General features: G+C 44.8%; 1 protein-coding gene across 4 annotated transcripts in view; it reads left to right on the forward strand.

Moving 5' to 3' along the window:
• CCDC62 (coiled-coil domain containing 62) overlaps positions 1-17877 on the forward strand; it is a 29838-nt gene extending 11961 nt beyond the window's left edge. For all 4 annotated transcript variants that reach the window (XM_066603325.1, XM_066603322.1, XM_066603323.1 and 1 more), the window contains 6 exons: positions 851-952; positions 1065-1153; positions 3419-3507; positions 5164-5308; positions 14084-14200; positions 17612-17877. In XM_066603325.1, coding sequence (XP_066459422.1) covers positions 851-952; positions 1065-1153; positions 3419-3507; positions 5164-5308; positions 14084-14200; positions 17612-17629 — 560 coding nt within the window. In that variant the 3' untranslated portion in view covers positions 17630-17877. The remainder of the gene's footprint in view (positions 1-850; positions 953-1064; positions 1154-3418; positions 3508-5163; positions 5309-14083; positions 14201-17611) is intronic.
• Positions 17878-24089: the final 6212 nt, after the last annotated feature.

Consider the following 24089-nt stretch of genomic DNA (forward strand, 5'->3'; position numbering starts at 1 on the left):
ATACTGTAATAATGGAGCAGGAAAACTGAACCCCTTTTCACTAGTGTGAACTAACTCTCATTAGGCCCAATGTTCACGTGCGGATTTTATTTCTCCGTGTGGCCCCCGCATGGATGATCTGTGCGTCTTGCTGCCCATAGGGATACATTAGCATCTGTAGGGCAGCTAAAAGCATGCGGATGGGGTTTCTTCCCGGCGTGCCGATAGCACGCACGGAAAGAAATCGCAGCATGCTCCATTTTCCTGTGGATCTCCTGTACGGTCAGCTCCCGCAGCTTCCATTGAAGCCTTTCGTATCCGCGCCACAGCCGCAGCTGTTTTTGTGCTGTGCCACGGATACGCAGGAGAGCAGTAGTTAAAAAAAATAAAAGCTGTGCACGGGGCATGCGCGCGGCACACTGCCGGTGTGCTGAGCACATCCACCGCCTGGAAGAAAGAAGATCTGGCCTGCACAGAGGGGAGAGCCCCGCAGCGTGGGTATCCGTGCATGCAAGTGGACATGAGGCCTTAGTAAAATGAGTAATGTAAATGTGTATCTGGACATCAACTAGCCATATTATTAATTTGTCTATGGTACTATAATGATTGTCTTTAGTCAGTGGAAACTTTCCCATTTGGTTGGAGTACATATTGTTCATGTGTCAAAACTTTCCTTGGGTATGTGTGGTGAACACAGTGACTGTAGCTCTTACTACTGTCTAAGAACAATATACAGGGAAATACAAATATTTGCACAATATTTCCCACACCGTGATCAGGGGGGTATACTACCTCCGTTCCATCAGTTCTTACTTTGACACCCGTATGTTGTTTTCACTATGTGCTCACCAGGGTTTTGTTTTGTATTAAGATGATCTCAGCCAAAAGACTATGGAAAACAACGAACAGAGGGAAGAGATAATTCGTCTAAAACAGGAAAGTGCATATATGCAGGCTGAGCTGGTCTTTGCAGGTGAGTAATATTTAATTATGGTACTTAGCTAGTTCTTGTTCAAATGTGTACACTGGCAATTATGGCGGTAACTTCACTTGTGTTTACATCACGTGTGAATTCTTTGTTACAGCTGAAAGAGAGAAACGTAAAGATCAACTCCTTCAACTGGCAAAATCCAAGCAAGACAGAACAGACAGAGAAGTTCAGAGCCTGCAAAAAGTAAAAAAAACTGATGCAGCACATTGTCATTTGCAAGTTCATGTGTGTTTTCCACACAAGGAAGTGCAGTCTATGGAGAGTCGTGTGTCAACGTATTGCATTCACTCCAAGTCATAAGTAGTAAAAAAAAATATTAAAAAAACTGAGAACTGTCTGACGCAACAAAACTGCTATTACAGAGGGCTGTATGGCCCCCTGCACATGGGCGGAAATTACACGGCGGGATTTCACGCAGAATTTCCGCCCGTGGATGCTGCCATAGGATTGCATTACAAATCGCAATCCTAGGCAAACGGGCGCGATTTGCCTGCATGAAATCAAACGCGGAAAACAAATTGCGTCATGTTCTATTTCTGTGCGGGTCTCGCAGAGACTCACACAGAAATGTCACTCCCCAGCCGCCGGCTCCGTTCTGCGCATGCGCCGGCAGATCAGAGAGCCGGAGCCGCGGGAGCAGATGAAAGCCACACTGGTCCCTGCAGGGGCGTGGGTCAGGTCTCGCTGTGAGAACTCTCGCAGCAGGATCCGACCTGGCCGTCTGTAGGCGGCCTATGATGTTTTGGTGGGATGATGATCATCTCACCAACCCCATGCTCTATCACCCTGCACCTTATAGTGGTACTGTTTTGTTATGCTCTGCTCTCCATCCATCTCCCCCGACCCTACCCATAGTACAATTAGACTCTGTTTTTAAGGGCCATTTACAGTGAACATTTATAATTGAGAATTGTTCAAATTCCCGTGCTCCCGCTGGGTTTTGAACTATAGTCGTCCTGTGTAAATGCATCCAGTTTCTACATGCAGGAAACAGAACGACTAGTTGTTCAGTGTAAACAGCAGTCGTTCACTTTTGAGCGACTGTCTGCTTACAGTGAATGGAGGCGGGCAAGGGGAGAGTGCTCACCGGCTGCTCCACCTCCATGCTGGCAGCACTTTCAGCGATGCTGGCGATACTTGCTTCCGTGTAACAGCACAGGAGTGAGCGTCGCTGGGACACTGTCGGGCATCATTTGCCCGATGGCTCGTCCTGTCTAAATGGGGCATTAAGGCCGATTCACCCACAACGATTGTCATTTGAACCAATGAACGGCTGAACGACTTTTTTGCTTTCAAATGATGAGTGTTTACGCGTAAAGATAATCGTTTCAAATCCTCGCCATTTCCCTCGTTAGCTGGGTTGTTTGGTAGTGTTTACAGGTAAAGTGGACATAGAAAAGATAACACAGTGATTGTTTGCTCAGCTGGTCATGTGTGTATATGCAAAGTATCTCTAGGTGGGAGGTTTTTTAATTAGTGTGAAGTAAAAGCCATTGTCCACTGCTGCATGAGTCATTGTGTTTAGCTGGACAGTCACCCCTCCCCTCAAATCATTAGAAAGACTTAACAACTGCTGTTTAAACCCAACGCAAGTGAACAAACTAACGACTATCTTATGCAGCCTGAAACTCAGCGCTAAACGACAAGTGAACGAATAGTGCACAATGGCTTTGTGTTTACATGTGATGATTATCGCTCACTTTTGCTTGTTTGAATGAATTTTTAGTGATCCTTGCGTGTAAATGGGCCTTTAGTCCAGCTCATCTCTCACCACCTTATCATTTGATCTAGTGATATCATTGTATTGTAATCAAGTACACCTTGCTTAAGGCCCATTTACACAGCCCGATGAGCACTCAAAGGCTCAAATGACAGTTTGAGTGACAGCTTTAAGCGATCATTTTGCATAAAGTATTAAGTAGCTATTCAGCTACTTAAGAGCAATTAAGTGTGCTAATGAAGCCTTCCTGAATGCAGTTAATAGGCTGAGGGCTCTTATCTGCGTACAGATCCTTTGTTCTCCAGCGGGAAACAATGCTATCAGCACTCCCCGTGGAGAACTGCTGATAAGGCTGAATGACGATTTTTAGGTTGGACTGAATTTAATGATCAACTAGCAGTGCATGAAAAGTGCATGATGGGTGCACATTTAGACGCACCGATTATCGCTAAAACGATCGCCTTTTATGGTTTTTTTTTTTTTTTGCAATCATCGCTCCGTGTAAATGGGCCTTTATCCCTTCTACCACTACCAATTAATCACCCCACTCGTGAATAATAAATGAGATAGATAGAGAGATAACAATGTAGTACTGAATGGGCATGGTTATGCTACACGGCCCCTGAAAGGTGAGGGGGGAGCTTGGATATATATATCTATATATAGATAGATATAATATGAATAGAAATGTGTGTGTAATAATATCAACTGTGGGCTCCTCATAACAGATTTACATGAAGCAGCAGCATGACCTGCAGTTTCTTCACCTAACTTTGGAGAGTTCCTGTGACAAAGCACATAAGCAAATGGATGTCAGGTAAATGATAACCTCTATCAGTTTTCCCAGGCAGCATATCACATCTAGTATCCATAATATTGAATTAGCAATTTCAAGTGGGATATTGGAGAGGTAAGACAGAATGTTTAGTTGCATATTATGTATTTATGTAACTTAATATACACAATAGTTAATCAACCTCAAGGGGCTTCTCCAATTGTAAATTATTTATAGCAAATCCTTAGGATAGGCTATCAATAGTAGATCAATGGGGGCCAGGGTTGGTATTACAGGCAAAGTTCCTATTCACTTCATTGGGAACTCTTGGACTGAATCCACTGCAGTATGTTTCCTGCAGAAATCAGCTCAGTGGACAAGTACACTGGCCTAGTGAACAGCTGATCGTGGGGGTCCCATATGACAGACCTCTTCTGATCTACTATTTTTCATTCTGCATAGAGGCCATCAATAGTTCACAACTGGACAAACCCTTAAGGACCGCTCCTTTTTTCTCATTTTTGTTTTTTCTTTACCACTTTCAAAAAATCATCAACTTAGCCACCTGATGTCTTCTTTTTTTATGTGACGAGTTTTATTGTTTAATGGTACTATTTAATATACCATTTACTGTCCTAAAAAAGTTTAAAAAAATCTAAGTGGGGTGAAATGGAAAAAAAAACATAATTCCACCATCTTTGAAGGGTCTTTTTTTTTTATGCCGCACATATTGTGGCAAAAATGACATGACGCCATAACTTAAGTATTTTTCTGTTGACATAGGTGTGTGATGGTTTGTTTTTTAGAACGTCATATAGTTTTTTTTTGAGTACATACGACTTTTTGATCGCTTTTCATTAAAAAAAAATTTGGGAGAGGGGGTGACCAAAAAGTGTAATTCTGGCATTGGGTATTTTTTTCTGAGGATATTCACCATTTGGGACAAATAATTTGTACCTTTGACAGATCTGACTTTTACGGACACAGCAATACCAAATATGTTTTTTTATAACTTTGATTTTTTTAATTAGAAATATGGGAAAAGGATTGTTTTTAAACTTACTTTTTATTTTTTCTAATAATAAAAATTACTCATTTTTACTTTTTTCTTTTACACGTCCCTACAGGGAACTAGAGCTTGAAATAGTTTTATTGCTCATGTGGTATAATGCATGGCTTGATAGGCAATCAGCCATGGCAGCGCTGGGGCCTTCAGAAGGCCCCAGGCTGCCACAGCAACCAAATGGCACCTCACAATTGCATCATGGGATGACTAATCGGGGGGTTTAAATGCCGTTGTCAGACCTGACAGTGGCATTGAAAGGATTAATAGCTGTGCTCAATGTTCACCTGGATAGTGGTTGTTGCAGACGGGTGTCAGCTGTTAGAAACAGCCAGCCCCTGAAATGTATGGAGCGGTACTTTCTCTCGATCCCTCTCCATACAAACCTCGAACACACAGGACATAAAAGTACATCGTTTAGGGGTTCATGTAATCGGTTAATCAATTTTATTTTGTATGTTTTTACGGTACCATCTTTAAATTAAAAATTGTGTTGTTGGAATTGTTAATTTCCCAAATCGTGCCACTTGTTGACCTCGCAAGTTAAATTTCTTTGCACTTTGCTCTCTGAAATGTGTCATTAGAATATGTAGCACCTACTGATATCATTGAATGTGTCCACTTTGTACTACTAGTTGTGGACCATCAGATTTCAATTTGGATTCTGCTGAAAATGATGGATTAATAGAATTTCATCAGAGCCCACCTTTATGCATGGAAGACTTGAATATGCCCTTAATGCAGTCAACCATCAAAGACTCAGACACTCTCAGATGCCAGGTCAGTGCTTTAACCTCATGTGCCGCAATATATTGCAAATGGGAAACGTTACAATACCTCGCCAGCACCACTTATGAGAAGGTAGTCTTGCTACAGGTTAATGTCTGACCTTTTAACAGACCATGTAACAATGATGGGGAATATAAACCAAAACCAAAGTTTTCTCCAGAAGGAAAAGATAACCATGTACACTCCTTAAACATGTACAGGTAGTTGTTTTTTGGGCTTTTGCCTTTCATTACTGTACAGTTGGTTTTTGGCTGAGTGAGAGGCCTATGATGTGTATCAGGAGGGGTATAGTTTCTTCTTGTGCAGACTGCCGAGCAGGCATAAGGAGGCGTAAAAGACCATCCATTGCTCTTCTGGGAAATTTTGTATGCAAATGGGAGATGTTAAAATTCGTCAGAAGTCCCACCTATTAGAAGGTAGCTTTCCTCTAAGTGGTCCTTTTTTAACATAACTGGCAATATAAGCTAAAACCATAGTTCTCTATGCTGTGTACAGATAGTTGCTTCAGGGGTTTTGTTCCTCATCAGTATGCAGTAAGTTTTTGGCTGGCTGTCTGAGAAACTGTACGTCTCCCAACCCACGTGATAGGCCTTTGTTACCCACAAAGGCCAATGTTGCAAGCGTTTGGCCGGTCTCCCAAGTACATAAGATGCATGTAAACATTACAGGCAAGAGTGACATAATATTCTACTCTTAGCAGTCTTACGATCTAGGATTTTGACCACATCATACAACAGCTGTAGTGACTGTTGAGAATGACATCACTTAGCGTAAGGGCTCCTTCAGACTGGCGCTCGCGATATCGCTGTGAGAAATTTGTGGCAAAATCGTGACTTTTTTGCTACGATTTTTAAGCGTTAACACTGCTTTTTCTCACTAAAACATTGCTGCCACTCGCGATTTTCTCGCTCGTTTTTATTTATAAGATTTTGCCGTGATTTTTTTATAGTGCGAAAGTCAATAGGACTTTCTAATGTTAAAAACGCATCGTATCACACGAAAATCGCAAGTTTGTGTTTTGTGATGCGATAAAAAGGAGGATCCATCGGGAAACATGGGAGATAAAAAAATCGCAAACGAAAGAAATAAATGTAAACATCGCAAACGTGAAGGAAACACTGAAAATCATTGGTTTTATAATTCTGCATTTTCACTCACTCTCGCATCGCACAATTTTTTCGCCAGTGTGAAGGCGCCCTAAAGGTGGGGATTTAGTGTGCTTAAAACAAGCAGCATATACAGCAGCCACAAAGCAGATATTTAAATAAATCTCATCTACACAATATGGAAAATATCCACACAGAATCCGTGTGGAAATTGACATGCAGTATGGATTAAATTTATCTTTCTGCTATCATTCACCTGCCCTTCAGGTTATTAGACTGTTAATTATTTACCACTTGATTTGATCAGTAGCCATTAGTTTGTATTTCACAAAGTCAAATATTGTTTGTGTAAGGTAGTTTGCTTTCACTTTTATGTACTGTTCGCAGTATGTTACGGTGTCACTTTCACTTAAAAACTGCACTTACTAATAATTAAAAATTGCTTTCTTTTAGGGTAGGAACACACAGAACGGCAGCGGCAAATCACCAAGACCACTCCCACATGTGGTGGTTTTCAAATAGCTTTTTAATTTGCTGCAGAATTTTTTTCCCCTCAACATTGCACAACCATTAATATGATTGTTAATTACCACAGTTTTTCAACTAAAAATGCTGTTCTGTGAGTGCTTTCGCTTAGGCCTCATGCCCACGGCCGGTTCAGAATTCGACTGCGAAATCTTGCAGTGGAATCCGGCCCGGTGCCGGCCAGAGACCCTATACTCAATTGTCTGGATCCATGGCGAGTGTCTCGGCCGCTGGGCATGATGCTGCCGGCGATGACGTGAATTTGCAGCAATTTCAAAATTAACATTTTGTAATCGCCGTGGATCGGACGGCTTCCATTGACTGTAATGGAAGGCGTTCGTGTGATTTTCCGCACAAAATAGAGCATGTTACGATTCTTCCCCGCGAGCAGAAAATCGCAGTTGATTTCCGCTCGTGGGCAGCGAAGAATCTTTTAACATGGCATGTCTATGGATGGACATTGCTGCAGAATTTGCAGCGGGCGTCTGGCCACAAATTGTGTAGTGATAATTCGTCCATGGGCATTGGGCCCTAGAATTGAGCTATTTGAATGCTTTTACCCTTGAGCTCATTAATAAAAAAATAGTTGTAACTAAAATTACTGTAAATCACTTGTAAAGAGCAGCTCGCGTATTGTAAGTTATTAGCGTTTGCAAAATCTTAGTTTTTTCCTGGAAAGTTTATCATGAAGGTACATAACTGAACACTATATCAGACCTGTAGTATATGTGTACAACTACTTCATCCAATACACACAATATTTCTCTAAAGACAGCCTTACATCTTAGATGGCCGTCAGCCAACAGCTATCCCTTTCAAAACTGTGATACATATTAATCGAATTTTGCCTGTGTTCTTAAAAGGAGAGGGGAGTAAGCTGCTATAGGGCTCCTGGACACAGCTTTTCTCACTTGAGAACAATAGGATCAGACATGCTGGAATCCAACTTGCCAGACCCTTTTTTCTCGTCCGTATCATTGGGGGACCCAGCCAGACCATGGGATATAGCCACTGCCACTAGGAGGCGACACTAAGCAAAAGTGTTAGCTCCTCCCACCAGGCTATATCACCCCTGCAGGCACTCAGCTAATTAGTTTTTAGCTTAGTGTCTAGCAAGGAGGCAGACATGTCAGGTCCAGGAGGACTTTATGGCGGGCATACGGGGAGTCGGGGCTTTTCCCTGGCTTTCCTGTACTCCCGGGGAGGGCGCAGGCAGATGGTGTCTCCACCACTCTGCGGCGCCCTACCCAGCGAAGAAAAGGTGGCACGACCCTGCCTATGTGCATTGGCGTCGTTGGCCCGCCAGCAATAGGGTTCCCCCCTCTGGAGCAGCGCCCCTCTCTGACGGCGAGCGCAGGGGGGAACACTGCTGGAGCGCAGATGGAGAGAAGGGAGCGTATCCGGGAGAAGGGAACGGAACTTCAAGCCTCCTTCCAAGTCTGCGGTCGGCTGCCAGGAACCCCTTCAGAGGACCCCAACCACCTTGGAAGGTCCTGGGGAAAGGAGTTCAGGTGCATTTACTCCTTCTCTTTACCTATCTCCCCCTCTCTCCTCTGCCTAATTCAGTGCATATGGGATTATGCCCTTCCCCCCCTCCCCCTCCCCCTCCCCCTCCCCCTCCCCCTCCCCCTCTCCCTCCCCCTCCCCCTCTCCCTCTCCCCTCTCTATCCAGAGACACTGCTGAAAAGGGGGAGCTGGGTGCTTACCGGCCAAGGCTGGGAGGGGGTGGATGCTCGACCACAGGAATGTATGGTTGCGGGTGACTGCTGCGGCCGCGGGCAGTGGATCACGGCTGTGGGACAAGGAGCAGGCTGCAGAGTGAGTTGCGGCGCCCCGGGGGGCGGGGCGCCGGCCACGGGGACGCATTAGTGTGGTGCACCTAGCACTTCCTGTGATGCGTTTGGACTTCCGGGGCAGGCCACGCCCACCCCAGCCGGGCGGGACTTTCAGGGAGGCGGCCAGCAAAGAGGATGGCCGCTCCCAGTAGCTCTTACAAGGAACTACTTACTAGTGAGCAGCTCCACTTCTTGCAATTGGCACTTACTGCGGCAGGTGTTTCTCTCCAAACCGCAAGCACCTCCTGGCAGTGCGGTTTGTTCTACAATCAGCAAGCTCCAGCAGCACCCATCGGTCAGCAGCACCCGTCGGTCAGCAGCACCCGTCGGTCAGCAGCACCCGTCGGTCAGCAGCACCCGTCGGTCAGCAGCACCCGTCGGTCAGCAGCACCCGTCGGTCAGCAGCACCCGTCGGTCAGCAGCACCCGTCGGTCAGCAGCACCAGTCGCCAGCAGCGACAGTCACCTGCAGCGACAGTCTCCAGCGGCGGCAGCTTCCAGCGTCTTTACCACAGAGAAGGCCGCCAGGTCCCAGAAGCTCCAGCTGGGCCAGGACAACCGCAGGACGGGGTAAGCCCTGCCAAGGCAGCTCTCCCCTGTGTTTGCTAACCCCTGCGGGTACTCGCTCTCAGCAGTACACGGAGACACCCTACCCCTATTCCCACCACTCCCTTGCGGTTATCTGTAGGTGTGGATTGCTTCATGTCTGACCCTAGACCAGAGGGTTCCAGTCAGGCTATGGGGAGGGCGAAATACTATGTGTGCACGTTATGCAACGCTAAGTTCCCAAGCGGTCAGGCGGAGCTCCGCTGTGTAGCCTGTAACCCAGTGCGATCAGCTCCAGGGACCCCGGTGCCCCCCGCCGCCCCTGTAGAGCAGGTAACCGAGCCTGAATGGGCTAGATCACTGGCCGCTGCAGTGTCAGGACTAGCCAGATCGTCGGCCGCAATATTGCGCCGATTAGAATCCGATTCAGAGGTGTCTTCCCCGGAGCGTTTTCGGGGCGGAGATCCCGCAGCTCTGAAGGGGTTTCTCACAGGTCTTGTCGGTACAGAAGGTCATCCAGATCTTCTAGGTCTCAACAATCTAGAGAGTCTTTTCATGCTCCTCTTGGTTCCAGGGAAGCATCCCGGACCTATCATAGGTCCAGGGAAGCTTCTAAGCGGTCTCTGCATACAGGGAGGGCGGCTAGATCAGATCCCTCACTGGCCTCATGCTCCTCAACTCTTCAAGCTGCAGACCAAGATCAGCCTCCGCACGGTTTTTCGGGGGGTAGTAGCGGTCTGGAGGAGGAGGAAGCGTCTGCAGTGTCATCACTGTCAGACAAGAGATTGTTTTGCCCAAGACTCGCTCCAAGGCACCTACGGGCGCAAGGATGGGAGTATCAGTTTGAGGGTCTTTCCCCACCCGCTATTTACAGGGTGGGGGGCAGGCTCTTGGGGTTCCAGAATGTATGGTTAGCCCGCGTGACCGACGCCTGGGTACAGGAGGTCGTCTCACGAGGGTATGCCATCGAATTTGCAACATTGCCACGGGAGCATTTTATCAGATCCAGGATACCGAAGGACCCAGGAAAGGCAACACAGCTGCACCAGGCAATAAAACAACTGTTGGCGCAGGGAGTAGTGGTGCCGGTGCCGGGGTGTCAGCACGGAAGGGGTTTTTATTCGAATCTCTTCATAGTTCCCAAGAAGGATGGCAGAGTCAGACCGGTCCTCGACTTACGAAGGCTAAATCATTACATCAAAGCAAGACATTTCAGGATGGAGTCCCTTAAGTCGGTAATAGCGTCTATGGAACCGGGGGAGTTCCTGGCGTCAGTGGATATCAGGGACGCGTACCTGCATATTCCAATTCGCGACTCTCACCAGCAGTTTTTACGCTTCGAGGTCCAGGGGAGCCATTACCAATTTGTAGCGCTGCCATTCGGGCTCTCGACAGCCCCTAGAGTCTTTACAAAGGTGCTGGCAGCGGTAATGGCACTACTCCATACAAGGGGGGTGTTAGCCATCCCTTACCTGGACGACATACTGGTGAAGGCTCCAGACCAGGAAGTTAATCTAGAGAGCCTGAGAATCACACTTCAGACTTTGGAGGAATTCGGTTGGGTCATAAACCACGAGAAATCATGTCTACTACCAACCCAACAGTTGGAATTTCTGGGGATGGTGTTCAACACCAAGAAGCACCAGATTCGCCTGCCGCAAGCGAAAGCAGTAACACTGGTCAACAAGGTGCGCCCGCTACTTCAGGGGAGGCAAACGACCATCAGGTATTGCATGAGAGTACTGGGCATGATGGTAGCCTCCTTCGAGGCCATACCATTCGCACAGTTTCATTCCAGGGAGTTCCAGCATTTCATTCTGGCACACTGGAACAGGTCGCAGTGGACGTTAGACCAGCGAATCTCCATAACACCAAAGGTTCGCCTTGCCCTGAGATGGTGGACGAGTCTCCGGAGAATCCAAGGTGGTCGGTCACTGTTTCCAGGACAGTGGAGGATACTGACCACGGACGCCAGTTGTTACGGCTGGGGCGGAACTTTGGAGGGACACTCCACCCAGGGGAGGTGGTCACAGGACGAGGCAAAGCTACCGATAAACGTCCTGGAGCTGCGAGCCATACGGCGAGCACTGCAGTTTTTCCATCCACAGCTTAACAGAAAGGATGTGAAAGTCCAGACAGATAATGCCACGGCAGTGGCATACATCAACCGCCAGGGAGGCACAAGAAGTGCGAGAACAATGACAGAGGTATCTGGCATACTCAGCTGGGCGGAGAAACATCTACAGTCCATATCGGCAGTTCACATCCCGGGGGTAGAAAACTGGGTAGCGGATTTTCTCAGTCGAAAGACAGTGGACCCCGGCGAATGGCAGCTGCATCCGGAGGTCTTTCAAGCGATATGTCAGCGCTGGGGCACCCCGGACGTGGATATGATGGCTTCCAGACTAAATTACAGGGTTCTCCCTTTCGTGGCACGCTCAAGAGATCCTCAGGCGGTAGCAGTGGACGCCCTACTGGTCTCGTGGGCAGGGTTCAGACTACCATACGTGTTTCCTCCTCTTCCACTCATTCCGAGGATATTGAAGAAAATCAAGAGGAAAGGAGGACCAGCAATCCTGGTCGCTCCGGATTGGCCGAGGCGAGCATGGTATCCAGACATAATTGAAATGTTGGCCGACGCTCCGTGGCCACTCCCAGAACGGGAGGACCTACTATCACAAGGACCAATCTTCCACCCGAATCCAAAGTAATTTCGTTTGACGGCCTGGCCGTTGAGACCACGATATTGAAAAAAAAATAAAAAAAAGACGGGTATTTTCGGAAGCAATTATCCGAATTATGGTCCAAGCCAGGAAGCCGACATCCTCGAGAATTTATTATCGCATATGGAGACGCTTTTTTTTTTTAGCTGGTGTGAAGACCGCCATATACATCTCATGCGTTTTCTCACTAGCAAACATTCCGGATAGCGGCCCACTCTACAAGGGGCAGTGGAGGCTTCCTTGGCGGTTCAGCATGGAGCCTCAGCATTACAGGTATGTAGGGCAGCCACTTTGGCGTCCCTGCATACATTTGCAAAATTCTATACGGTCCATACATATGCGTCAGCGGATGCTGCCCTGGGTAGAAGGGTTCTACAGGCGGCAGCCCCCTGACTACTGGGCCTTTTTTTTTTTTCTGGGAATTCCCACCCTTTTATTTCCAGGACTGCTTTTGTATGTCCCATGGTCTGGCTGGGTCCCCCAATGATACGGACGAGAAACGAATATTTTTGGTATAACTTACCGTAAAATCTCTTTCTCGTCACGTTCATTGGGGGACACAGCACCCTCCCAAGGATTAATTTCTTTGTAGCAGGGCGGAGCCCTTTGGTCTCAGGTCACAGATGACGAGATATATATCCAGAAGACTGGTATGTCTTTCCTTGGTTTACGTTAAAGTGTAAATAATTTTTTGTGTACTCCCACTGGCTGTTCCTACTGCTTGCATACAAACTAATTAGCTGAGTGCCTGCAGGGGTGATATAGCCTGGTGGGAGGAGCTAACACTTTTGCTTAGTGTCGCCTCCTAGTGGCAGTGGCTATATCCCATGGTCTGGCTGTGTCCCCCAATGAACGTGACGAGAAAGAGATTTTACGGTAAGTTATACCAAAAATATTCGTTTTCCCTAGCATGTGCTGTTGGGCAAGATTTACAACTCCTTCATACACATCGGATTGTTGTCCAGTCCCATAGAAATTGGTGGGTTCAGCCGATGTTCGCCTAATATGTTTTTTTACTATGGTACTGTCAGAGATCGTTGAGTACAGCACTCGGCTATCGCCAGCAGTCCCATAGGTATGAATGGAGGTCTAGTGCACATGCATAATTCCGCTCTATTCATTTGAGGAGACTCGGGGCCCTGTTTTTCTGATAGGTGGGAGACCAAGCGGTTGGATCTTCCCTCATTCAGACACTTTTCCCCTATCCTGTGGATAAGTTGCTATGGTGGTCCAACTCCATTAACTGTTTCATGATTTTCAGTGGTATTCATTGGTGGTAGTGCAAGTGATGATCACTACATAGTCCATTATACTAATCCAAATCCTCAAACTATATACTATATCAGTCAGTTCTCTTCCCCACTTACAATTGAATTGTCTTTTCTCAAACAGGCATTTTAGAAGTGTTTCATAAGAATCCAGTTGACTTAGCAATATGTTTTAAATGGAGTGTGAGACTAAAGTGCCCAATGATGCATATTCCAGTAGTGACAGGCTAAGCAGTTGTTTGACTCTTTTGGTTTCACTTATCTCCAGAAGAAGTATGTGGTTAGTTATGTTGAAATCCATCCTATCCAGTTCAGACATGTTTATGTTAAATTCACCATAAATAGGAGATTGTAAGGTCAACGATCATAAACGTGAGATTGCCGGCAAATTTAAGATTATGAACACTAACTAGCAGGCCCCTTCATCTGTTTCTCATTCCTTTTTGCTAAAGTAAAGACTGTTCTGTATGATGTCTGAGACAGTAAGGGTTAGAGAATGAGCATCGGAGCACGAGACGAGGTGTTGAAATATGTCACAAAGACCTCCATAGACCCATATTACTTGCGTGACCTACTATTGACACAAAAAATGGTGTAAAGGACAAAAATAATAATAAGTTACATAGTTTTTGTGGTCATTATTAATTTGTTGTTTGTTGTTTGCTTGTAATATGCTTTTAAAAATAATACAGATAATAAATACCATGGAGAAATGATGAAATACCCAGAATATTAAACTAAAATACTTTTTTTTATTCCTATAGCAGTTGCATTCCCCAACAACTAAGTTGCAGCACCTGTTGGCACAGTCTTGTCAGATGGTTGCAGATCTTGAACTTGGCTCATTACTCTCTGACGCACACGGTGATTCTAGCAAAACGGTACATAACAGTGAAATGCTAAATTTTTCATAATCCAGCATCCTTACATAGAATAACTATATTATAAACAGTATACAATAATCAGTTATAACATTAAAACCATTGAGAGGTAAAGTGAATTATGTTGATTATCTCTTCACAATGTCACCTGTCAAGAGGAATACCCCTTTAACTGAAGAGCCCTTTTCAGCTTTGGATGTTTTTCTAGCACAACATTTGCTTAAAGAGGTTGTCGTAGTTATACAATTCTTTAATTAGTGCTCCCTGTACAAACATAATAAAACCGCGCAAGGCCCATTTAGACGGGACGAATGTCGGGCAAACGATGCTTGACACTTGTCCCCGCACATACTCGCTATTGTGCTGCACGGAAGCTAGTATAGCTGGCTCACAGCGGGGCAGCTGGAGGAGATTTCTCTCCTTGCTCTACCCCGCCCTCTCCATTGACTTAACATAGCGGCCGTTCAATACTGAACGGCTGCTATTTATACTGAATGATCAGCGTTCAGTGTAAATAGCAGCCATTCAGTATTGAACGGCCTCTATGTTAAGTCAATGGAGAGGGGTAGGGGAGAGCGAGGATAGAAATCTCCTGCAGCCTCCCTGCTGGCCGCTCTGTGAGTGTATGCGGGGACATTCGTCCCATCTAAATGAGCCTTTATACTTGCTCTGATCTCCCCTCTGACGCTCTATTTACAGGCTATGGTCAGCCTATCAGTGACTGCTGCAGCCAATCACAGGCTTTAGCATTCAAGCACCGAGGTCTTGTGATTGGCTACAGTAGTCTGTGACCTCTTGTTTTCAGCCTGCCTCTGTTTTTTTTTTTTTTTTTCAGAAGGGTTTGAAAACCAGTGAAGACAGCCAAGGGTGCACAGTGCTTGGATGAGCGCTGCAGCCGTCTAATTCTAGCAATCGCCTGGGCTCTGGTGCTAATTTAGGCCCTGACTGCAGCCTACTCAGGGACACTTACTCTTGTGGCAGGCTTTGCTCAGGCTTAGGACCCCAAGACTTGAACAATGGATTCCCTGGACCGACTTCAAGTTCCTATACATTTTCCCTCCTTTTCCACTCATCCCATGACTTCTCAAGAAGATCAAAATGGAAGGCCTTCTGGGGATTCTCATCGATTCAGGCGTCTCCCTTCTAGAGAAGATCTTCTTTTACAGAAACCCCCTCTTCCACCCGAGTTTTTCCACGCTTCGTTTCATGGCGTTTTGGTTAAAGCCGTGGCCCTGAGGGTCAGTGAATTTGAGGAACCCGTGATTCAGACCATGATGAAGGTTAAAAAGCCTCCTCTTCCCAGGTTTATCATCACTGGTGCACACAACGCAATATCCATCCTATGCATTTTTTGCTATCTTCCCTTCTGTTTTTTTTTCAGAAGGGTTTGAACATGGGCTTGGGCCTCAGTTCCCTGAAGGGTCAGGTATTGGCGTTGTGCATTCTTTTCCAATCCTTCTGGCTTCAAAGTTGGCCATCTGTACCTTTCTACAGGGGGTCGCTCTTGCCGCCCCTTCATACCCTTCTTGTGTCCCACCCTGGGACCTCTATCTGATGTTGCATGTGCTGCAGTTTCATTTCTTCAGAGGATTGTGAAAGTCTGACTCACCTTTTTTCCTGAAAATTAGCCTTTCTGGTAGTGATCACTTTTATCCGTAGGGTTTCCGAGCTCATAGCATTGTTGGCCAAACCTCCGTTCACTGTCTTCCATCAGGACAAGATGGTCCTGGGTCTTACCTAAGGGGGAGCCGGGCTTCCACATCAATGAGGACATTGTTTTACCTTCGTCGACTTTTTAGGCACTCTGACTCACTCTTTGCAGGTCCAGTTGGCTTGAGATGTAGCTTTGTGGCCTCCAAAACCGTTACCATGTTAAATCGGGTCAACAGTGCCAGAGACCTACCGTGCCTCTCTTACAGGTTACAGTGCACTTTACTTGCCTAGTGAGATCTGAGTCTAAAAAAGTTTTAGAAATCCTCATTTATTGTATTTACCCAAAAGATAACATCCAGTGATACTTTCAGCTCAAAAACTAAAGCAGAATTAGTCGCAGCATGCATTCCATGCCACTATTTTTTCCGCAATATTGGGAGGTGGGGATAATATTGTATGTGGGCTGGTGAGGTTCATGTGCCACTGCTGCTTTTTAATCCCAGTCTGGCCTTGGTCTGCATTTAATATACAGCTGAGCATAAAGGAGTGTGCTCAGCCATCAGCAGTAGGTGGTGCCCCAGATGCCAAGCCACACTGCATTGTTAGAATATAGGCTATCAAGTGCGTGTGTGTGTGTGTGTGTGTGTGTATGTGTATATATATATATATGTGTGTGTGTGTGTGTGTGTATATATACTTTTTTAATGCAAAGATGTTCACTTGCTCTGATTGATTCCTGACTTGACCCAAGCTTATTCTACTCAACTTTCCTGCCCTCTCATCTCTTGACCTTGTTTTTGGACCATGCTATTTCTGTCTGCTGCCTGACTGGACTTTTTATATTGTTACTCAAGAATTCCGCCTTTTTGGCTCTTTTCCACAACCATGTCTGCCTGCTCCTCCGATATTGCACTATGGCTACCCTGACCAATTTGTGTCATCTGTCAAACATTGAGACTACTACTGGAGTAATGGCCTATAGCGAGTCCAGATCCTGATTGATGAGATTAAAGGTTGAATACCAGGGGACCTCAAATGCTGTCCTTGGAAGAAGCCCCAAGTTCAATTGGTTTGTGGCATAGTAGATTCACATTTTCTGTCCTGACACTGGGACCCTTCGGAATACAGTCTTCTGCAATTTGGATGGAAAAATTGAACATGCACACTTAACACAGTGCAAACACAGTCTTAATTACTAGAGATGAGCGAGTATACTCGGTAAAGGCAATTGCTCGAGCGAGCATTGCCTTTATCGAGTACCTGCCTGCTCGAGACGAAAGGTTCGGGTGCCGGCGCGGGGGAGCAGTGAGTAGCGGCTGTCAGCAGGAGGGAGCGAGGGGGAGAGAGAGATCTCCCCTCCGTTCCGCTCCGCTCTCCCCCGCAGCTCCCTGCCCGCCGCCGGCACCCGAACCTTTCATCTCGAGTGGGCAGGTACTTGCTAAAGGCAATGCTCGCTCGAGCAATTGCCTTTAGCGAGTATACTCGCTCATCTCTATTAATTACCCTTTTCTTAGCATTGTATCTAGGCAACATAGCATGAGTCAGTTTTTTTACTTTTAATTTAATATACAATAGAGTAAGGCTGTATTCACATATCTGTCCAGGGGGTTCCGTTATAAATGCCTGTAAAAATACTGCATAGTCAATAGAATTTCTATATGGCATTGCAGAACAGAATAATTGAAATTTTAAGTGAAAATGTGAACCCAGCCTGACAAACATTATTATAAATGACTATCTTTTCTTATTTGTTTATAGACTCCTTTGGCACAGTAATGGTATTTTCATCTAACAGAATATTCTTGTGGCATTTAACGAAGCCTCAGCTTCAGAAACCAGTGTTTCATCAAACACAAGGAGTGAAGATTGATAAATAATGTATAAAAACAGTTCTGTATATTTGTATTTTTGCACATATTCTCTTTACTATAATAGTATTTTGTGCTACAACTTGTATGTAATAAAGTGTTACTGTCTGGACATGCAATTTTACCCTAATATAAAGCAAAATTCTATTCTTTTAAGATTTGCTTGTTGTATGTTCTGACAATTCTTTTGGGAATAGAATTGTATTTATTCCACAGCTACATAGCACACGTGAAAAGAGACATGTTCATCAAGAAAGAAGATGTGGATGAAAGGACAGGGGAACTTTTTTTGTTCATCTTTGTACCTTCTCAAATTCTGGGGCATCCTATTTCGGAACCGTGCTTAGAACTAACCTGCATATTCTAAATGAGGCTGAAAGTTATGCCACTGTCTCACAAGTCTGAATTCTCACTGCTAGTCATTTTCCAAAAATCCAAAACATACTGGACTTTATGGGTGGAAAAGTGCAGACAAAAAATAGTCAGTAATACTATCAGAATAATCAAAAAGCAGTGTATTAAAATTTAAAAAGCTTCTCTGAATGGGTACTGCAGCTTGTTTGTTCTAGAAAAAAAACACGGACTCCTAGTTAAAAATGTGCCAGAAATGCCAAATAGTTTAGGAATGTATAAAACCACACGAACAATCTATTTCAGAACTGGGCCATTGCCTTAATTAGGTCATAACAAAGTTGATAATAAAACTATTATTAAAGGTATGTTGAAACAGCTTTACAGTGCTCCCATCTATTGCTCTCTGCAATTTTACAGGGTCAAAACTGCTGAAATACTTCCTTTAACTCTCTCCTGATATCTGACATGTTGTGGAGCAGATAGGAAGAAGTTTCCGCCACCTAATGACAATCACTGGGTATTGATGGGTTGTCATGGCAGCTAGAGGTTAGAGGCATGAAGACTTTCATCCGGCCATGTCACGACTACAGCGCGGCCGAAAATCGCGTGAACAACAGGCGTGCAACTCCAGTGTTAACGCTTCTTCAGACGGCCGAAGCTGCGGCGCATATACTCTGCAGCCTCTGGATACCGTCGGCCAGGGGCTGGGAGTTTAGCTCTGCTAAACTCCCACCCCTTCCCGCTTCTTGCCGGCTTACGACAAGGGGAGGGGGCGGACGTTTGGCAGAGCTAGTGCCTCCCTCTCTCTGCTGCAGCCTATTTGAGCTGCTGCTAAGAGGAGGGGGCGGGGCTTTAGCACACTAGCTCCCACCCCCTCTGCCCGGGGTGGAGAGAAGGGGGAGGGAGTTGAGCTGTTACGCTACTAAACTCCCTCCCACTTCCCTTCCCTGGTAGCTATTATAGGCTCCCATAGGAGTCTATGGCAGCAGCCGCCATATTCCGGCCAAAGAAAGTTCCAGAACTATCTTTTCTGGCCAGCTTAAAAACGCCCGTCCGGAATGTGCACTGTATGTGCTATCTTTGCCAGACAGACGTTTTTACACATCAGGAATAGGCCCATCTGAACTGATGCATTGGAAACCAATGCAACAGATGGGTAGAGTGTATCGGACAGCCGTGAAAACGCGGCCGATATATGCTCGTGTGAGAACCCTTTTGCTGACTGGCATAATACACTGCACTACAGAAGGATTGTACTGTATTATACAAACAATTGGATAGTCAAGTAAAAAGCTCCATTAGCAGAATAACAGATACATTCTTGTATATAATTGGTCTTGTGTTTTATATTGGTGCACTGTTTCATATTAATGTGTACACCAGATTCGGTTAGGGTGGTTTCACATCTGCGTCGGAACCTCAAGCAGGAGGTTCTGTCACAGATGCGGCTGAAAATACTGGAAGAAAAAGTGCTGTGTGCAGTTCTTTTTCTTCTGTCCTAAAGCTGGGGAGAGAGTAGAAGGAACTCATTATAGACAATGGGGTCTATAATTTAAAAAAAAAAAAGTTTATGAAAATGCAACAAGAAATACAACACTAAAGTACATGACTTTTTTTACTGGAAATAAAAAAATAGTATTGACCTAGTAGCACGCAGTGTCTGCATCTTCGACCACAGTGATGGTGAGTGAGCTCCCCTTTGTCTTGCTCTTTCAAATTAAGTCAGCTTTTCGAAGAACTTGCAGCCTATGGGAAGTGAGCTGAATGGGTCCTGACTCTGTCTTACCGAGCCGTAGTAGTAGATGCGACACTGCTGGAGACACAGGTTTGACAGATGGAGAGTCAGACCTGTCTAGCCTAAAAGTGCTGTGGTCTCTGGAGTGTGGACTTGTTTGAGAAGTGAGACAGCAGGAAGCCTAGGCTGGGTCTGTCAGTGGTGACTGACTTCGGGACTATAGTATTGCATCTTGGAGGAGGGTTAGATTGTGGGATATTAAGACAATTGGGGTTGATTGTGGGACATTGGAAGAAGATGATGGGGGTAGATGGTGTGAAGGATAAAATCATATATTTTGGTGTAGGGAAAAAAATGGGGTGCCCAGTTGGGAACCCTGTCTACTGCTGGCAGAAGTGTTTTATAATTTGTTGTTTTGCCTTCTGCATTGTATAGAATACCTAGGAAATGTGCGAAATAGTTATCACTTCATACTTTGATGTCCCATTTTGGGCATTTTATACAATGATTACACGTTGCCTGTAACTTATACAGAAAAATAGAAGAACATATAATGCAATACAAAAACTCTCCTCCAACCCCGTCTAATGGATGTCCCAAATCTCAACAGTTAAAAAAATGTTCAAATAGAAAACATTGAGAGCTGAATATTTTCCATGTGTATTACAACATTAATGTATTCGCAGCCTAATGAACCTGACCTGCTAAATCAGCTTTTAAGTGCCATTCAATATACCGAAAAGGCGACATCCGTTACATCTTAAGGTGCATTTACACACACAGATGATCGCTCAAAATTAGTCAGAAACTGACAGTTTTGAGCGATCGTTTTGCATAGGTACTAATAGGCTAATTAGCCCTTTAGTACTTCATTTGCATGTATTTAGAGAACAGTGGGTGGTCTGTTCTCTAAATACATCGCTATTGTTCTCCATGGGCTGTTTGAGAATGTTAGAGAACTCAGCGTGTGGTCCTTCTTATCAGGGACGAAGATTTTAATGCTGACCTGAAGTCAGTGATGGATGAAAAGTGCACGATGGGCACATTTACACACAGTGATTATCGCTCAAAAGATGGCTTTTGAGCGATAATCGTTGTGTGTAAAAGGGCTTTTAGTGTCTGTAAGAAATTGCTTAGAAAATACTTCCTTTAGTTTACAAACCTCTCGTCTTGAGATTCTTCAGATCTTTCAGTCTCAAGCCTGAAATGTTAATGAAATGTTTCAATTGTTGAATAACCTAATAAATGGATGGTATTGTAGCTTAAAGGGGTTGTCTCGCGGCAGCAAGTGGGGTTATACACTTCTGTATGGCCATATTAATGCACTTTGTAATGTACATCGTGCATTAAATATGAGCCATACAGAAGTTATTCACTTACCTGCTCCGTTGCTAGCGTCCCCGTTGCCATGGTTCCGTCTAACTTCGGTGTCTTCTTGCTTTTTTAGACGCGCTTGCGCAGATGCATCTTCTCCCTTCGGCTGGTCTTGGAAGCATCGGCGTTTTGGCTCCGCCCCCTTGTACGCATCATCGCGTAGCTCCGCCCCTATCACGTGCCGATTCCAGCCAATCGGGAGGCTGGAACCGGCACACGTCATGGGGCGGAGCCACGCGATGATGCGTACAAGGGGGCGGAGCCAAAACGCCGATGCTTCCAAGACCAGCCGAAGGGAGAAGATGCATCTGCGCAAGCGCGTCTAAAAAAGCAAGAAGACACCGAAGTTAGACGGAACCATGGCAACGGGGACGCTAGCAACGGAGCAGGTAAGTGAATAACTTCTGTATGGCTCATATTTAATGCACGATGTATATTACAAAGTGCATTAATATGGCCATACAGAAGTGTATAACCCCACTTGCTGCCGCGAGACAACCCCTTTAAAGGCACTTGACAAGCAGATACCTTTTTGTTACCAAGAGAAGAACATGGATTAGCATTTTATCTGCTGCCCAATAATGGTAAATGAGAGTCTGTGGTTCTAAATCCACTACTCGTTTCCAAAAGTTCAAGAATCACATCCCCAGATACTATGAAGCAAATCAAGTTTTGGTATTAAGGTTGATTTAGACACAACGATTATTGCTTGAAATTCGCTCAAAAGCCATCGTTTAAGCAATAGTCGTGTCTATCTTGCGCTTGTCGTGCAGTTTTCATTAAAGATTCGCTAATTGTTTTTCAGCCTGCTTAAAATCCATTGTTCGGCTGTTTGCTTATCGTTTGGTTAAAATGACATTCGTTCAGTCATCCAGCGATTTGAGGGGAGTTTTCAATGCAAACACGACACAACGATAATACAACAACTAAAAAGGCCAACATTTTCCAACGATTTTCGTTAGGTTAAAAACGTCCGTCTTTAAAAGCAAATCCATCACTCACTTTTATAGTTATAACAAATTTTGAGCGATAATCTATGTGTCTAAATTGGGCTTTAGACTACTTCCTTGCCTGAAATTCCAATTAGGAGCCCCTAAGTGTGGTGAAATATTAAAACAATAAATTGCAATATGCATTAATTTGAGATTTGTGTCGTCTCATTTATTACTGCTTTGCGTATTGCAGTCCATCCTTACATGATTTTCTGTGCAATATCAGTATCTTGCAACTGCTGCTCCGATGCTTTAAAGACATCTCCACAATTTCACTGGGCTTTCTTGTATTCTTAGGTATGATATTCATTCTAGGCGGGCTGCTGATCAAGGGCTCCATAACTGTGGCGGCATATGCAACAGATATCAGGATTATCAGGAAGTTATCAGGATTTTAGAAACCCTTGATCATAGAACAAATATTAGTTAAGCCATAGACTAAACCCCACACAGACCTCCGGGAAGGAGCGATGTCTCCTTGTTGATGAAGCAGGTCCCTAGCAAAAATATTCCTTGTGTATGCCAGTGCTTAAATGCCTTGTTTTCTAGATCCTGGATCAACTCAAGATGGCCCCTAGGGTGTGAGATATTTGGAGAACAAGTAGGGTAGTTTGAAACCAATTGTATTTCAATATTTGTATTAAATTTTCAATAGAAAACACATATAAATCAACAACATGACGTTATTGACTGTCAAAATCAAGATGTGTACAAGAGCTGTATAAGTAAGCAAATTAGCATAACATAAGCACATAATGCAGGAGACTTCAAGAAGTTGAAGTCCCCTATGGTGAGGAGAACAAATAAGAGTAGATAGTTTAACATTCGACCATCAGAACATGTGAGAGTACTTATCAAAGCCACACCAAAGAGCAACAGAAGTATGGATTTGGCTTCAATCAGCGTGGTGGGGAACCACTGCTAGATCAAGTATTTAACAGTTGATTTATTTAACAAATAATGCAGTAAAAAGAAAAGAAAGAACAGTGTGAATGAAGTAAAGAAAGTAAGAGAAAGTGAGGTAGAAGGGGGATGAGAGAAGCAGAAAAAGCAGGGAGGGAGAAAGAGTAAGTGCATGGAGGAAGAGCTGGGCGGGCCTACCAAGCACATCATATAGTGACTAATGGGTGTTGGTAGAACATTATGTCGGGTGGGGATCAGCATAGTTAATCCAGGGTTGACAAATCTTTAGAAACTGTTTGTGTTTGTCTAGGAGTATACTAGATAACTTTTCATTTATGAAGAATCCATCCATCCTTGCTCTAGTCTCTTGGAGGGGGATAGTATTTTTTTTCATCAGGGCGCAGTAGTTTGCTTCGCTGCCAAGAAGAGAAACATAAAAAGATGAAATTGATAGTGAGACAAGGCTTGTGTACCATGATGCAGTAAGGCCACCCATGGATGGGGTTAATAACATTAAACAAGCTTGAGCTTAACTGTAAATTCTGGACCAGAAGCGAACCACCGAGAGACAAGACCAACAAATGTGGAGCATAATACCTGAGCTAGCGCAACTCCTAAGCCCGGTGTCATATGAACGTATTTGTAAAACATTTTGCACACGCAATACACAGTCGATAGAACCCATTGCTTTAGTTCATGTAAGCGTATTTTGCGTGCACTTTTCGTTCGTGAAAAAAATATACAGCATGCTCTATTTTCCTGCGCATTTGTGCAGGGAAAGAGCACATCTTTAATTATTTACACTAATTGCCCGTTTCAATGAATGGAAGTGAGGTTACTTTTTTGCTTGCACAAATATGCACGATTTGCGCCTGCAAGAAGTACAGTAAAATGCAAATGCAAATACGCAACACCTAGGGGCATAACTATAGGGGATGCAGAGGATGCGGTTACACCCGGGCCCAGGAGCAATAGGGGGTCCATAAGGAGCCCAGTACTATGAATAAAAC

This window comes from Eleutherodactylus coqui, chromosome 5, assembly GCF_035609145.1.
Source record: "Eleutherodactylus coqui strain aEleCoq1 chromosome 5, aEleCoq1.hap1, whole genome shotgun sequence".
NCBI classification, from domain to species: domain Eukaryota; kingdom Metazoa; phylum Chordata; class Amphibia; order Anura; family Eleutherodactylidae; genus Eleutherodactylus; species Eleutherodactylus coqui.